At 47.5% G+C, this 17,335-nt stretch overlaps 2 protein-coding genes across 4 annotated transcripts in view; one reads left to right on the forward strand and one right to left on the reverse strand.

The window, feature by feature from the left end:
* Positions 1 to 842: 842 nt before the first annotated feature.
* On the reverse strand, positions 843 to 17,183 carry DRAM2 (DNA damage regulated autophagy modulator 2). 2 transcript variants are annotated; one of them, XM_040085355.2, is made up of 9 exons: positions 17,116 to 17,183; positions 12,628 to 12,720; positions 9,843 to 10,000; positions 8,826 to 8,893; positions 8,127 to 8,266; positions 5,891 to 6,068; positions 2,465 to 2,547; positions 1,676 to 1,768; positions 843 to 1,164 (listed from the first exon to the last, which is right to left on the reverse strand). In XM_040085355.2, exons 3-9 carry the CDS (start codon positions 9,971 to 9,973, stop codon positions 1,057 to 1,059), a joined length of 801 nt encoding a protein of 266 aa, XP_039941289.1. In that variant the 5' UTR covers positions 9,974 to 10,000; positions 12,628 to 12,720; positions 17,116 to 17,183; the 3' UTR covers positions 843 to 1,056. The 2 variants fall into 2 exon arrangements, with proteins under 2 accessions (XP_039941289.1, XP_039941290.1); XM_040085356.2 differs by having other exon boundaries at positions 17,121 to 17,145.
* CEPT1 (choline/ethanolamine phosphotransferase 1) overlaps positions 17,124 to 17,335 on the forward strand; it is a 30,907-nt gene continuing 30,695 nt past the window's right edge. For both annotated transcript variants that reach the window (XM_040085354.2, XM_040085351.2), the window contains exon 1: positions 17,124 to 17,239. The gene's annotated coding sequence lies outside the window, so the exon portion shown is untranslated. The remainder of the gene's footprint in view (positions 17,240 to 17,335) is intronic.

Below are 17,335 nucleotides of genomic sequence, written 5' to 3' on the forward strand. Positions count from 1 at the left end.
GGCTTGGTCTGGGCATGACTGGAGTGTGGGAGGTTGTCCCCACGGACTGACCCTGGAACCAGCTGGTGTGTCTGGCACTTAGAGGCTCTGGAGCATACAGACACTCCACAGGGTTGGGATAAGGGCTGTCAGCACTCTGGGAGCTGCTGGAAGAAGCTGGAGGAAGGAGCAGCTGGCTTAGGTTGGAGGCTCTCAGGGAACACCAGGGATGTCGAGGACACGAGAACAGGGGTTGCACTCTCAGGTGTTTAAGAGACAGTTCTTGGCTTGGGCGGGAATAAAGGACATGGGCTGCCCTGGCCGACTCTTCCACCCGTGCTTGGCATGAGAATTCCTGGGTCAACCTGCCTGTCAGCTCCCACACCTGCCAGGGGGAGGGAGGGAAGGCCATGTTGGACAGGGCCTGGAACAAGCTGGTCTAATGGAAGGTGTCCTTGCACGTGGCAGGGGGTGGAATGGGATGGGCTTTAAGGCCCCTTCTGAGCCAAACCCTTCTGGGATTCCATGCCTGTGTGGTTCATACTGCTCCCTGTCACTCCTCTCCAGGGCCAGCACAGGGCTGCCCTTCCAGCAGGAGGGAGCTGCTCAGCCGCCTCTTGACCTCCAGAGCAGGCTGTGTGTGAAGAGGTTTTTCCCTATGGGCTGCTCAAAGGATGGGGTGGATTTGTGGTCCATCCCATCTGGCCCAAAGTGCAGGGCATGGGTCAGCCCCCTGGGCCCAAGAGGAGCGGAGGTGAGGCTGGAGGCTCCGCCATCCAAAAGGACTTAGCCTGAGGAGCACCGGAGAGAGGAGGGTCAGGGAGGTCAAACCAGGTATGGAGGAAGAGACGAGGAGACACAACTTATTCATAACCTTCATTTAATCCTTCATGACATTGGAAAATGTAGAAATGTCACAGACTTATTCACAGTACTGGTAACATTTGCATTGCTGTGGGTTAATAGCAAAGCCCTTAATGTCAAGTACAAGACAGTAACTTCATACTTTTTAATATAAAATAAATGTTTAGAAATAACAGCTGCTATTGCTATTGAATTCCTGAGTTTCTTCATCCATCAGATGCTCCCTGCTATAAGCAGCGCCTCATCCTCTGCCCTGAAGCTCCCTGGGCTCTCGTGCAGGGTCTGGCCCTGCAGGCTGACCATGGCCCGCAGGGAGATTTTCTGTAGAGGGAAAGCAAAGAGAGTCCCCATGAGTGGCTCCCTCACTGCCCTGGCACTGGGAGGTTCAGTGGCCAGAGGAAACACCAAAGATTTTTGGAAACACCAACAAATTGTCTCAGAACCATGTGCCTGGCTCCTAGCTGTGCTCTGGACTGGCTCCACCATTTGCCTTGTCCTGGAGGAAAAGGCCCCTGTGGCTGTGACAGGTCTGGAAGTGAAGCCAGTCAGGGCCAGTCAAGGCCAGTTAACGCCAGCCTGATGCTGGAGCTATGGTTAACACAGCAGCGATTCCACAGACAGGCAACAGCAGGTAACACAGACTCTGTGGGGGTCACCTAGAGCTGCTCATGGGTCTCCAGGCCTGGTGACTGATCCATGCCGGGTTAATGGCTGGACTCCATCACCTTGAAGGTCTTCTCCAACCAAAATGATTCCGTGATCCCATAAAATCTAAGGATACCCTGCACCACACTGGGCTATTCAGACACAGGGAACATTAACTTTGTTTTACCTGGAAGTCACGGATGTAGGTGAGGAAGAAGCTGAGGAAGGAGAATGCCAGCGACCACTCAGAGACGGTGCTGATGATGTGGGTGGTGTAGCCCTATATTACAGAGGGGGAAAAAAATCCGTGTGAGAACTGCTCTGGACCTGCAGTGGCACAAGGATGGCTTGTGACTTGTGACATCCTATGTGAGATCCTACATCCACAACTATTCCCACTGGTGAGCAAAATTCCTCATTGTATCTGGAGTCCCCAGGAATGAAGTGCTGAAGAATGAGAATGACCAGGAAAACACCTGCTCCAACTGGGATGATGCCCACTGGGAATTTAATACCCACCTGCAAAACCTGAATGCTCAATCCAGAGCTCAACTAACAAAGAGCAGAGAGGTTCAAGGCTCTCCTCAAGATGTAGGAGGGATAAATTTAGAGTTACACTCGAAGACCCAGCAGTTTTATGAGATGAGAACTTCAGCAAGTACTGGCACAACTTGCCCAGAGCAGCTGTTGCTGCTCCATCCCTGGAAGTCCAAGGGCTTGAGCAGGGCTTGAAACCTGGGATAGTGGGAGGTGTCCCTGCCCATGGTAGGGGGTGGGACAGGATGGGCTTTAAGGTCCCTCCCAACCCACCCTTGTCTGGGATCCCACAATTCCAAGGAGCTGACAGCTGGTTTGGCTGGCACAGCTCTCTCCTCTTCTCTCCCACCTCAGACTGGGTTGTGAGCTCCAAGAAGTTCCCACCTGTCCCTCCAAATCCAGCTGGATTTGGTCTCCATTCCCCTCCCCAATCACTTACTCTTTCTTGGGAGTTCCAGTGCAGCTTCTGCACCAGGTTCTGTCCATACAGGCCACTGTACAACACAACCGAGGACACAAACACTGAGGGAAGAGGTTAAGGAGGATTCAAGGCCAAGAATGAGGAACATGGAACTTGCAGATTGCAGACTCTGTCGAGCTGAGGCTGTGAGGTCTCAGCCTGAGGAGCAGTAATGGTGCCATGGACTGTTCACATTGTGCCCTTCAACCCGTAGCTTGTCCCAGCCCACTGGTTATTGTCATGTGAAAAAGTTAATTTGAACCTAAATCCATTATTTCTGTTTTCTGTGTGCTGCCTCTCATTATTCCTCTGATCAAACACAATGCTCTCATGGAAGTGTTTAAGCTATGATCAGATGTGAGCACTTTGCTGAGCATTTTAATTTAATTTTACTAGTATTCCCCATCCTAATAAGAGTCCAGGTCTCTTTATCTGATGGCTATTCTTTTTTTAAATCTTTTTTTAATGTCTCAACCACCTTGAATACTTGCTGTGGGCCACAGCTTGGAATCCTGTATGACCTGCAGCAAAGAGGATTTTTGGCGTTTCTGTTTCCCTCTTAGTCAAGGTTTGAGAAGTATTTTGGATTTCATCCCACGTGACAATGATCCCCCATTTAATCCAAGACATGGATTTTTTGGAGTGTTTAATGTCACTTTTCAACATCTTACAGAGGGAAGGTACCCAAAAAAGTGCTCCTGCAACACAACAAACGAAACTCAGATCATTAATTTATAGACAACCTGATTTTCACAGGATTAAGATATTAATATCTTCAATGGTTAATGAGATTAAACATCAAGAACCTCCTGATGTGAAAGATTATTTTTTGTGGTTAACAAGGATGGACTTCCTGGCACAAACGTGCCCTTAAGAACCCAGACTTCCAAAGCTCATTAAAAAATGGACATGAGAGGTTTAGGAGCTCTGGTTACTGATCTGACCATAGACACCCAATTTTCTGCTAATTGAGCCGGACAGCTCTAGGAGCTGTTTCTTATCTGCCCGAGTTCCTGCTGCACTGGGAAGAATTTAATCATTGTGATATAAAAATCCCATCCCTCCCTGCCCCCCCTCATTGCAGTGGGTCATCAGCTGCCTTGCTCTGGGCTGGCAGTTGTGCCGTTACACTCCACCACAGGACCAAGAGTATTTTCATAGATTCAGGTAATTGTTTGCTTTGGAAAAGACCTCTGAGGTTGAGTCCAATTGTTCCCCAAGGCCAAGGCCACTGCAAACCCGGGTCCTCACGTGCCACATCCACATGCCTTTTAAATCTCTCCAGGAATGGTGACTCCACCACTGCCCTGGGCAGTTGGGCCAGTGTCTGACCACCTTTTCTAGGAAGAAATTTTCCCCAATATCCAACCTGAACCTCCCCTGGCATAGCTTGAGGCTGTTTACTCCTGTCCTGGCCCTTGCTCCCCAGCAGCAGAGCACAACCTCACCCTGGTTCCCCCCTCCTGTCAGGGAGTTGTGCAGAGCCAGAAGGTCCCTCCTGAGCCTCCTTTTCTCCAGACTGAGCCCCTTTCCCAACTCTCTCAGCTGCTCCTGGTGCTTCAGACCCTTCCCCAGCTCTATTCCCTTCCCTGGATACGCTCCAGCCCCTCAGTGTCTCTCTGGTCAGGAGGGGCCCAGAGTTGTCCCCAGGACTGGAGGTGCCCCAGCAGTGCCAGCACAGGGCACTGCTGTGACTCCAGAACTAACACAAAATTCATTTCCTTCTGTCTTCCAATACCTGTTACAACCATTTAACCCAAGGCCACAGGCTTCTCCCTTTCCCCATCTTTCCCTTATTACATTATGAGCTGTTAATTTAGAACAATATTTTCCCTCCTCTTCCCCTTTCATTGCTATATATGTACACATCATTATTTCTACAACTTCCCTATAATTTTGGTTTGACTATATTGGCACAAAAACCTCAACAGGTTTGAGGTTTGTGGGCTTTTGGCACCTGTAAGAGAAGTGTAACTTGCAGCAGATCATACTGTTCATAGAACATACTTTAGCTTCCCCCCAGTTTGGTTCCTCCCTATTCAAAGCTGAAAATCTTGTTTGCCAATACCAAAAATTTCTGTTAAATACAACAATTCTACAAGTTTCTCAAATGATTTCCTTGCTGTCAGCAGGTGAGGATCCTTCATGATGGATAATAAGCCTGTGCCCCACTGTCCCTGCTCCTCTGACCCCCACAGATTCTATATTCCTGCAGCAGCAGGAATGAGAGCCCAGCGAGACGCTCCAACCTTGGGAAATGGGATATATAGTTTAGTGTTGGTATTGGCTGCCAGTGTGGGAATAATTGGGATTGGTGGGGATTAAATCAGTGGCCTGGATACAGCTGCAGATGGGACAGTGTTCAAGCAATGGGTTTTGCAACTCGTGTCTCTGGAATTCAGGTTTGGTGCTGTTTGACACAAGAATTTTTAAATCCACTGTTCAAGTCCATTGTGGTGAGCAGGGGACCTGTTCTGGTGCAGTTTCCTGACTGTTTCAATGATTCAGGAGAGGAAAAAGGCCTCTATTTCTGCGTGGGTTTGCCCACATTTGTTATATAAATATATGGATAAACGGGAATGGATTCCTACTGCAAGAGGGCAGGACTAGAAGGTCCCTTCAACGCAAACCATTCTGTGTTTCTCTCTTTCTCTAAACCCCACAGCTGCTTCCAGCACTTGGAATTCAGAGCTAAAGGGAGTGATGGATTCTGATGCTGAGGGAAGGTGATAGGCAATGCCAGTCAGAAATTTCTTGGTTTTTGAACTGTAGGATGGGCAGGGAGGAGATCAGAGGTCAAAGTCCCCCCTGACTCACCCTCGAAACGTGTTCCAGACTTGTCTCTCTGGCAAGTGCCAGGACACCATCCCTGTTTCCAAGCCAGCTGGCACAGCCAGACCTGCTCCACATGGGCTGTTAAAAGTATCTCCTCCTATGCTACTTTCTGGGTTTCTTTTTCAGTTGTATCCAACTCTAATGCTGCGTACCATTCCTGTACTCAGAAACACACTTTTATTTCTTACCTGTTTCTTTCCCCCATAGAAACCATCCATCCCTTAAGCATACTTCCCTTTGGCCCCATGTTTCTTAATTTAGTCAGACCTCTTGGGGATAAACTCTTATTTTTCCTAATTTCAGTCTCTGGTGTGCAGTAGGAAAGGGGAGGAGAAACGGTAGTAACCATCCCTCTTGCAGTTATTATTATTTTTTTTAATATCCAGGGGGGATATTAAAAGTATTAAAGGGATTAACCATTTTCCCTGAAATTCCCAGGCTGGAATGCAGAACAGGGCACACTACAGGCTGTACAGGCCTCTTGTGGCACATGGCGGTGGTTCAGTTGAAGTAGGTGTAAATCTTATGAAGGCTGCTGGGTTTTGGTGCCACTGCCCAGGCAAAGGATACTGCTCAGGATGCTGGAACAGCTCCACAGGAACACAGCCAGGCGGGCCCAGAAGATGTCTTTGCTGTGAAGTTCTGGCTGCATCAGGTAGGACAGGATGGTCTGAACCAGCATGTAAATGGACCCCACCCCGAAGGTCAGGCAGGCTCCCAGCACGTGGATGTAATACAGGATGCATTTCTAGGGAAAGAAAGATGCATTTCTCCCACCCCATATACAGTTCTGGACTGTGCCAGTCCTCAGGAAACTTTTCTTGGAAGACCCATTGGGAGATGTCTAGAAGCCAGAACCTGCCAGCCTCTGGAATTTCTGCTTTTGTTAAATTCTTGTGGTGAAGTTACAGGTCACAGCAGTACCTTCAGTACAGGGATTTGTGAGAGCTCTTCTCATAAATGGACAATATCACAGGAATTGAGTGAGAGAATCCCTGCAGGTGAGTAGGGAATGGGAGTGACAACATTTCTCCCCCAGGAACATGTGCATCTATGAAAGATTATGTAATACAGGACAGACAAAACACAATTCTAGTACCCAATTTTGGATTAAAAATAATGAGGTTTTGCATTTCTCTGAATGAACTCTGGTTTGAATAAAGATTGTTTGTAAAATTAGTATCTTTGAATACTCTGAGGAAATAAGGTTCAATCAAGCAGCGATACTTAAATCATCACCAGGAGAACCAAGTGTCAAACTGCAAAAATAACTAAAACCAGAAGATATTCCAAAAAACCCAACCCAACTAAAAATGTATTATTAAAATATATGTGTGTGGAAACCCACGTGTGTTCAGCCCTTTCCTCTCATCCCCAGCTTAGCACATGACCCATAGACAGGGAACAAAAAGTGTCATCTGACCTGTTGCACAAGGCAAGGCCTGGCAGCCTCCTGCACCCCAATTGTGCAGATGTTTTCTGCCCTAAAACATGAGGTTCTCTGAATCTTAATGAGTAACTCTTAAGATCAAGCTTTTCCTTGTGCACTTTCTGTGCACAAATGAATTTTAAGTGCTGCTTTCACAGTGAGAATTTCTGTTTAAGAAATAAGCAAAGGTGTGTGCTCCAAAATCATGTGCTGTTCAGGGAAGTGTCAGCAGAGAGAAATTCTCTATTTTCACACTTTGGGGTCTTCATTCACCAGTGGATTTCAGGGCAATATGCAGGTGCATCACTTCCAACTTTTGTTTTGCTGAAGATTAGACAATACATGAACTGTTATCAAATTAACATGGACCTCCTAGGTTTTGATTATTGTGAAATACAAAGAAAGTAGTAAACCCCTTTCTTGAGGGCAGCGGAGGGAAATCATGGAGTTGAGCAGAGTCTGGAGGATTCTTCTTGGTGGGTGTGGAATGGGAGGCTGGGACCTCTGAGGGGTCTAGAAAATAGTAAATAGATTGAGGCCTCCAAAAGAAAAAAATGCCTAGAATGAGAGTGCTGAGGTTTCTAAGACAAGGGCTGCTGGAGCACTTGAGGAGCTGGGCTAGGGAAAACGTGGAGCTTCCATGAATTTTTCCTCTTTGGTTTTCCCTGTTCCTAATCCAGCCAGAGCCAAGGTGACACTAGAGCCTGTGGTGGCTACAGGCACCACAACAAAGCCCCAAAATCTATCAGGTAATTTATGTAGTAAGGCTGGCAATTATACAATCACCTGGCAAATAAAGCCAACAATGGGGACCTGCTCACAGTGTGATGGGTGAGAATATCAGATTTGGGTTTTTTTTGGAGTGGAAAGTATTGGGGAGGAAAAAATTAGAGACCTGGGATGGAGAAAATCAAAAGAATTAATGTTGCAGAATTTTCAAGGATTTAAGAAGGTTTGAAGGAAAATCTATTTGAGAGGGCAGGTTTTCCAGAGCTGGACTTGTGGCGTTGGGTGGTTTTCTTGGCTTTACTTCTAGTTGGAACAAGTTTTTATTATTTGATACCTGATTCTCCTGAGCCACAGCTGTGGGCTTTCAATGTGGATCTCAGGCTTCCCTTGGAAGGAGATCCAAGTGTGGCTTTTGCAATGCTTGGTAGTTATGAATGCTTCGAAATGTCATGAACAGCTGCTCACAAGTCCAAAGCAAATAAGGAATAACTAACAAATTACAAGCCAAACTTTCTATTTTTTAACCATTCTCTGTAGAGAATTTGACAAAAAAGCAGCTTTCCATGCAAAGTTGCTTTCTGTAAATCCCCAGTTTATCAGGTATTATAGAACAGACACAGTTCCAGTAGGAGCAGGCGGAGCACAAACCTGGAAATTGGCAATAATGCAGAGTCCAAAGCAGCTCATCCATCCCAGCGTGAGGCCCAGCTTATTCAGCCTGAGGATCTTGGGTTTTTCTGGGCTCAGGGCAGACACTTGTTTGTACCGGACATACATGGTGGCTATCCCTGCCAAAGAGAGCCACAGGCAGTGAGATTCCTGCTGAGGAGCAGTGTCCTTGTTTACCTGGGAAGATGCTGAGTGACAGAGGCAACTCTTAACATACAAGAATTTTTTTAGGGCACAGTGAAATAGGAAGGGTGAAAGGCTGGATTTTCAATCATAAAATTGAAATAATATAATGGCAAACAAGTCAAATTAATAGATTTTTTGGATCTATTTAATTTTAAAGCTGTATTAGTTTGTCTCCCCCCCTCTCCATTTTTGCAGCACAGGTCAGGTGACTGCCTTGAATTTGCATTTTTATTGCTTTTACTTTTCTGTTAGTTTTTTTTAATGCATTTTTTGCCCTTCCAGAATCTGCAACTGTCATACTGGCAATTTGTGCATAACAACCCTGACACACACTTTTAACTGCTTAAGAGAATTGAGATTTATTGCTCAGTATTTAGTTTTTCATTAACAATTCTGGGCTGTTTAATGGTCTGGAGAAGAAAGGGAACTTGTTTAAAGCTGCTGCATTCCAGAACTGCTTGCAGCTCACCAAGGACAGCTTTCTGTACTCACCTAAGAAGGTTGAAACATTTAACATGATCCCAAATAAGCATCTTTCAGGTGGTATTGTTCCTGTATCACTGGAAGAGATAAATGGAGAGACACATATCCTACATTATTTGTATCTATATTAAAAATACTTCCAATACAACTTTACTTATTTCAGTCTACAAAGGACATACAAAAAAAGTCCCCCCGGAAGATTTTCACTGAATTTTTCATTACTCAAACTATACTGTGCTGGTTTTAGAACTGTAGAAATCAACATGGTAAAGACAATCTAGCCTTGGAGCAGGGAATGATTGTGCTCAGAATTCTAACTGTTCTTTTCATATTGATCTTGATGCCAAAAATGGTGAATAAAAAGGATTAAAACTGGAAAAATGAAGAACATGGAAAACTGAAAGAGCAAAGCTTGAGTTACATATATCAGCCTTGATGGAACAAATTTGGCAAAGTAGATTTTAGTATGGATTTACTGGTGCAACAGACCTGGTGGCAGTGAGTGGCTTCACTCTAAGCCAGAATGTGGTGAGGCCCCCCCAGTGCCCTTGTCCATCATCATTTTAAGGGTATGTTCACAGAGCCAAAGCTTAGAGCTTTGCACAAACCCAGACACCTTTAAATAGAGTAACACACAAATCCCAGAATGGGTTGGGTTTGGAGGGACCTTAAAGGTCATCTCAACTCCCTCATTTCAAGCAGGGACACCTTCCAACAGCCCAGGTGGCTCCAAGCCCTGTCCAACCTGACCTTGGACACTTTCAGTTATGGGGCAGCCACAGCTTCTCTGGGCAACCTGTGCCTGGGCCTCAGCACCCACACAGGGAAGGAATTTCTTCCTAACATTTCACCTGAAATTCCCCTCTATCAGTTTAATATCACCTAAAACTAGATATATAATTGCTACAAACGGTATCTTTAGAACTGGAGCTGTTGGGTAAGAACTGCTATTTTAGTCTGGAGTTGGGAAGAATTCACAGGACCAGGGTCAGTTCAGTGCTCTGACACAGGGTGGACATCACTTACCTGATGTAGGGCACCAAAGGGTCAACATGGTGCAGGACAATTGCAGTGATGTAGGAAAACACAAATGATGCTGCTGACCACACAACCAGTGCCACGGGCAGGAATGAGAGGCCCTGCTGGAACCACCACATTTCAGGGCTGACTTCTGCCTCCAGACACTGAAGAAGCAAATGCAAAGGTTTACTAAGACTTCTCAACACATTTACTGAGATTCTTAAATTTACTGAGTTCTCAAGGGTTTACTGAGAGTTCTCAAAGGTTTAATGAGATTTTCAAAGGTTAACTAGGATTTTAGTACGAGGACTGAAGTTTTGCTTTCCTTGACGCAGGCTGCTTCCCATACAGCAGTTTGATATTGCTCTCAGTCCCCTCTTGCAAACCCAAAGTAAACACTGACTTCATAGAAGAAATCATAAATAAGCAGAATTAAATCTGGAAATGTTAATTCTGAAGTTCTTAGAGGATCATTAGAAACCAGTACTGTTATTTTACTACGTGGTTTAGATTTGCTGCTGCCAGAAAAGGGTCAAGTAGGTCACTGTGAGTAAGTGACTGCATTTTCTTCTCAGCCTAGTATCACAGCACCAGGTCAGTAGAGATGACAGACAACATGTCCCTGCACTGACACTGCAACTGATGGTGGCTGTGATGGAGTCTCCAGCTTCTATTAACAGTTAGCTGGGTAGATGTAGAGGAAATTACCCCAAATTACTTTAATACTTGCCCTCAATTGTTCCCTGTCAGACTGTGTGACTCAACATCTGTTACAGAGTCCCAAGGCTGGAAAGGGCTTTAAACCCTATCTTATTCCAGCCCCTGCCATGTGCAGGGACACCTTCCGCTATCCCAGGTGGCTCCAAGCCCCATCCAGCCTGGCCTTTGACACTTCCAGGGATGGAGCAGCCACAGCTTCTCTGGACAACCCTGTGCCAGGACCTCAGCACCCTCACAGGGAGGAATATCCCAATATCCCATCTATCCCTGCCATCCTTTAGCTGCACACACATAGGTTTTATTTTCTATGCTGAGTCCTCTTTACTTCAGAGCCTAATTTCATTATCTCTCCATAATGTGCTGCTGGGCTCTCTCAAAGCCTGTGCTGAGGTACCTCACAGAGTGCGGCAAAAAATGACTTTGCCATTCTGCAAGAATTTTTTAAAATTAATTTGCTTTTTAAATTTATTCATGTTTAGGATGAAATGCCAGTGAAAATATTAAAACCCCCCCATATTTTGGATTAAATAAAAAACTAAAGTAATGTTTAGATCTATTTATTCTATACTGTAAAGTTAACTTTTGGAAGATACCACTGATGGAGGTTTCAGAACACAAACCCAACTTTTTTGTGAAAAATTAATCAGAACTTTCCCACAGATTGTAGTATCAATAACAACAATACTGATATTAACAGGGCTGAGGCAGCTTTCACTAGAGCACGTTGCTGACCTCCATCCAGCCTGGCTCCATGACCTCTCAGCTATCTGAGCTCACTGCTACCAGCCTAAACCCTCAAATTCAAGGGTTGCTCACAGCAGTTACTCTTTTACAGGTGGGAGGAAAAGATCTATGTGCAGTGCGCTGAAATGATGATTCTGTACTCACACCATCCAGTTCCCTAAATCCCAGCCTGACAGCAAATCTGCGTCTCACCCCAGTTCTCTAAGAGCAAGAAGGGCCAGCCTGGTGAGCTCACACAGAGAGAACTGTGACTCCTCTCTACTCTTTCCACTAAAGCAAGGTCATTTGCTACTAGCTTCAAACACAACCAGAGCTATTTCAGCATCCTGGAATGGCTGAGTGGGAGGAAGGAGCTCTGGAAGTCACCTGGGTCATCCAAGAGCCAGTAGTGCAGGATGACACCCCAAGGATGGAAATACCACAACTTTTCTGGGCAGCCTGGGATGACCAGTGCCAGCCATCCTCACAGGTAAGAAGTATTTCCTGATGGTCACTCGAGAGAAGAGGAGAAAAAGTGTTTAAACATAGTTAAAACTGGAGACTGTAAATGGAAGATGAAAAAGGACGAAGGTGAAGAGCAAAAAATGCAGAGTGCACATCCAAGGGTATCCAGGCAAAGATCTGTGTGTGAGAAAAGCAAAATAATGCTGAAACAAATTTGAAGGAAGTACAGCACTGAGAGGTTTTAGAAGAGCATGGCCTGGGGTGGACAGGCTGAAAGAAAGGAGGAACAGAAAAGGAAGAAAGAAGAAGCACCAAGACTAGAAAGTCTCATGGCAAAAAAAAAAAAAAAAAGTTGAAAGAAAAGTGGGCGAAACTTGCAAGAGATCAGAGCTGGTCAACTCTCACAACCCTTGCATAGAATGGACAACTAAAGCCTTGTACAGGTGAAGATTCAGCTGCCTGTGAGAAAGCTGGTTGGAGGCAGATAAAGGTGTTTAACAGGATGTGTAGTGAATAAGAACAGATTGACAGAATACAAGTTGCCTGATCTCTTGCCTATTTTTAAGCTAAATATAAAGTTTGCCATGTGGTCTTAAGACTACAATGCAGTAATGACTGTAACTTCACAATCCCATCTCTAGTATGAGTAAATTAGGAATTTGAAAGAGAAATGTAGATTTTGCATGACATTCTCTGTTATAAATTTTATGTACCTGGGTATATAATTCCTAGCTCCAAGCAATCAGTCTGAATATACTTTTCCTTTCACATTTAAATATTCATAGTGCCTTAATTTTATTTCTGAGCTGACAGATTTTCCCCTGCAAACCAACCAACCAACCAACCAACCAACCAACCAACCAACCAACCACATTCCACATACCTGAGAAAAAGGGCATCAGAGACACATCACTTAAGGGGAATCCAAGGTCATTTTTCTACTGAAGCTCCATGTTCGCTTCATTTTTCTGATTCTCTGAGATATAAAGGAAAATAAGCAAGATGTGAGGTACTTCTGTACCTCTTGCCTTGTTTATTCTTCTTAGCACCTTCTGTTAGTCACTGCTGACTAGACACAAGATTAGACTGTTGGCTTGCCCCATCCACAATTTTTTTCCTGCATTCCAAGTGGTTCAAGGTGTGAAGCCTGTGTGTGGTGGGGAGGTAGAAATTAAGAAAAACTGGTGTTAAAGGCTCTTTGATTTTAGGAGTTGTCTACACAACCACTTAACTTGAACTGAAGAGCTTTTGAGAGATGAAGTGAATGCAGCTAAAACCAGTGCCTAAGACCATGGCTTTCCCCTAAGAAAGGAAACAGAACACATTTCTTTGTGGACACACATCCCAATGTCCTACTGGTGCAGCGCTAAAGAAGTGGCTGGTGAGGGGCTGGAGCAACCTGAGTTTCATAGGATCACTTAAGTTGGAAAAGCCCTCTAAGATCATCAAGTCTAACTATTCCTCTGGCACTGCCAACACCACCACTAAACCACATCCCCTGGTGCAATATCCATGGCTTTTAAATCCCTCCTTTGATGGTGACTCCACCTCTGCCTTGGACAGCCTGTGCCAGTGCTGGACAACTCTTTCCAGGAAGAAATTTTTCCCAATATCCAACCTGAACTTCCCTTGATGCAGTTTGATGCCGTTTCCTCTTGTCCTGTCCCTGTTCCCTGGCAGCAGAGCCCGACCCTGCCACGTCTGTCCCCTCCTGTCAGGGAGTTGTGCAGAGCCACAGGGTTCCTCCTGAGCCTCCTTTTCTCCAGACTGAGCCCCTTTCCCAGCTCTCTCAGCTGCTCCTGGTGCTCCAGACCCTTCCCCAGCTCCATTCCCTTCCCTGGACACGCTCCAGCCCCTCAGTGTCTCTCTGGTCAGGAGGGGCCCAGAGTTGACCCCAGGACTGGAGGTGCCCCAGCAGTGCCAGCACAGGGCACCACACTGGGCCTTCTGGACACACCATGGCTGCAACAGCACAGGTGCACATCTGGGCACACCTGGGCTCATGTCCAGCCACTGTCACCAGCACTACCAGATCCCTTCCCAGCTTTCCAGCCACTCTTCTCCCAGCTTGGAGCATTCCATGGGACTGTTGTGACCCAAGGGCAGAACCTGGCATTGGTCTTGTTGACTCTCCCACTGTTGGCGTCAGCCATCGATCCAGCCTGTCCATTTAATCAGACATTCCATAACTCCTGACTTCTCCTCCCACAGGTTTGAGGCACTGCCTTGCAGATGAAGAGGGGCTGAAGCTCTGTGGGGATGAAGCTCACAGACATTGAAGATTCTCTACCTGCTGTGGGTATTTACACGCCTGTGCAGACTGATTTACCTGGGCTAGGACAAGCTTAGTAAAGCAGAACAGCTATTCCCAACTCCTCCCTGCATATTGCCCTAACTACAAAACAAACATGTCCACACAGCCAGGTCATCAGCACTGTCTGGTCCAAAGCAAAGTGGGCTGCTCTCTGTTAGGACTGGGAATCTCTGTACTCTGACCTACCACCAAGCCCACAGCTGAGCCCTGCACATGACTTATCATCATTTTCATGTGGTCTGGCACAAAGAGCACCTTCAGTCACACCCCAGAGCACTGCTGAGACACAGCTTCTTACTCAGAATGTAGGTGCAGGCTGGTGGAATCATGGAATCTCCTGAGCTGGCAGTGACCCACTAGGATCATCCAGTCCAACCACTGGCTCAGCACAGACACTCCAACAATCCTACCCTGTGCATCCCTGAGAGCGGTGTCCAAACACTCCTGGAGCTCTGGCAGCCTTGGGGCTGTGCCCATTCCCTGGGGAGCCTGGGCAGTGCCCAGCACCTCTGGGGGAAGAACCTTTCCCTGATATCCAGCCTGACCCTCCCCTGGCACAGCTCCAGCCCTTCTCTGGGGTCCTGTCACTGTCACAGAGAGCAGAGCTCTCAGAGCTGTCCCTCAGGAGGAATCTGCTGCCCCCAGGAGGTTCATCCTGATGGCACCAGTTGGGCTCTGCCCCTCTTATCTTCCCCAGCAGAAACCCCCTCACTACCTCTCCTTACACTAAAAACAATTCTGTAAATTTTTCCTCCTTTAAATTCCCTTATGTCAGTCATGAACTACCCTGAGTTCTTATCTCCCTCCATCTCTCTCCTCATTAAATATTTTACAGTGGAGTCAAGTCAGTTTTCCCCACTGTTCTGGGGGCAGGCTGTACATCCCCAACACCAGCTTCACTCTGTGCAAATCCCTGGGCAGTCAGGGCACGGTGTACTCCAGGCTGTCCCAGCTTCCTGCTGTGCAGCTGGCCTATGTCCCTGCTAACTCCTGGGCACAGAATGAGGCACCTCCAAACATCAGGAGGCAGAAAAGAATTGCCATGTGCCAGCTGCAAGGTCCTGAGATAAATTACTATTAAAACCTTGTCCTATCCCATTGTTTTCAACAGGGAAAACACACTCAAACTCTTTTTTTTTTTTTTTTTTTTTTTTTTTTTTTTTTTTTATAAGCTCCTTTGCGTGCAGATTATATAACAGCAATGGCCAGCCTCAATTTTCCATATAACTAAGATTTTCTCAAACATTTATCCTGATCTTCAAGCACTTTGGAGTCCTTAAGGTTTGGGTTTTTTTTAAGCTCCACCTCGAGTATCACCGATTGTTTCCAATATCAAGAGCAAGGAAAGGAAGTGTTTCAAAAGCAAATGATTTTAACCCCCTTGCAAGTGTTTCTCCCAGAGCAAGAACGCAGCCACACCCTGCCTAGGCTGGAGCATGTGGAATAGAAACTCCAAAAGAAAATGAAAGGTGGGCAAGACCATCAAGGGCAGAAAGTTCATGTCACCTGAAATGATAAAGCTGCAAAGATGGTTGAATTACGTGGGGAAAAGGACAATTTGTGAATTACTGCTGATCCCTGGATTGTCAACCTGCCTCTTCCCTGCTCTGTCAGCCAGACAGGCAGAGGTAAAGCCCTACCAAGGGACACTTTTTTTGTCTCTAGCAAGTTGTCCAGTGGACAGCGCTGAGGGAAGGACAAAGGAATTTGTCTGTGCCTTCCTAAACAAACAGAGCTGGATAGGGCTGTGCCTGAACAGCCTGCACAACTACCTGTCAGGTCCTACTGATAAGCCATGGGTAAAGGTCACTGATCCTCAAAGCACCAATGTAAGGAAGCAGGAAATGTGTTACCTCTGCCGTCCCTACTGCAGGGTAATGACAGGTGACTCATTGTGAGTGTTTTTTCAGTACAGGCACAAAAAAAAGTTGTCATGAAATCTTTCAGTCCTGGGGGGCAGCTTCCAGAGGGTCTCCATGTTCTGACTCTGCTCCTGTTCCCTGGCTGGGAAGGCACAGCATGGCCTGGAGCCAACCCAAACAGTGCCAGGCCCAGGACACTATGACACAGGATGTCCCTAAGCCTGCTTGGGACACCTGGTACACTGTGACAGTGGCTGGGCACTCCAGCAGCTCTGTGTCAGGGGTGAACCCACAACACTGGCCAATCCCACCTGCCTGATCACAGCTACAAACACAGGAGTCCTCAGAGCAGAGGCACCGGGAGATTCCCATGGGACAGCTGGGACTGGAGTCACTGCAAAGTCACAGGGGGAATGGGGGTGCTGGGGGCGATCAGAGAGGAAAGGGAAAAGGAACCAGGACGGTGGGAGGTTTAGGAGAGGAGGGAAAGGGAATGAAGGGGAGAAAGGAGAGGCTGAGGGCAGAGAAATGGAGGGGCAGAGGGGCTCAGAGGAGTCCTTGGGGCATAGGAGTCACTGGAAGTGATGGGGGGGTCACTGGGGATGGGGTGGGGGGTCACTGGGCAGCAGGGATGGTGATGGAGTCACTGGGACTGACAAAGGGAGGCACAAAAGATTTGTCAGGAGGGGGAGGAAGGACACCTGGGGTCCCGAAGGGCAGTAGGGACTGCAGAGCAGCCGGTGGGGGCTGCAGTGGGGCGGTGGAGCACGGAGTAGGGTGGGGGTGGCATGGAGGGGGTCAGGGGACACTGGGGAATCACTGAGGGGGTGATGAGGGTTGACAGTGAGGCCACGGCGTCACTGAGGATGGCGGGGGGGGTCTACGAGAGGACGACAAGGCATCTCCGAGGGGTGTCTCTGACAGGGTGACAGGAACACTGGAAGGTCGCTGAGGGGGATGAAGGGCGGGGGGTCCCTGAGGGAGTGACAGAGGAACTCGGAGGGGGTAACAGGGGGTGACAGGAACACTGGGCAGTCGCTAAGAGCGGTGACAGGCAGACCAGGTGACGGTCGCTGGCCCGTGACAAAAGTGGCTGGGAGTGGTGAAGGGGAAGTTGGGGGGTCTCTCCCAGGGATGGCAGGGATGAGAGCGATGCGGGCTGGAAACCCCCTGTCCCCCCGCGCCCCTCCCTCACCTCACCCGCTCCCGCGCCGTCCTCGCACGGCCTAGACCCCGCCCCCGGCGCGCGCCGCCGCCGACTCCTTTCCGGCCGTCGCAAAAGGGGCGTAAAAGAAGCACCGCCCGGTGCGGGAGCGGAGGTAATGCTGGGGGTACCCCGGCGGCGGTGCGGCGGGGTCTGCGCGGGGCTCGCGGCCCGGAGGGGTCTTGAGGGCGCGGGAGGCGTGTGGGGCAGC

The sequence above is a fragment of the Hirundo rustica genome, chromosome 24 (assembly GCF_015227805.2).
Source record: "Hirundo rustica isolate bHirRus1 chromosome 24, bHirRus1.pri.v3, whole genome shotgun sequence".
In the NCBI taxonomy this organism is placed as follows: Eukaryota; Metazoa; Chordata; class Aves; order Passeriformes; family Hirundinidae; genus Hirundo; species Hirundo rustica.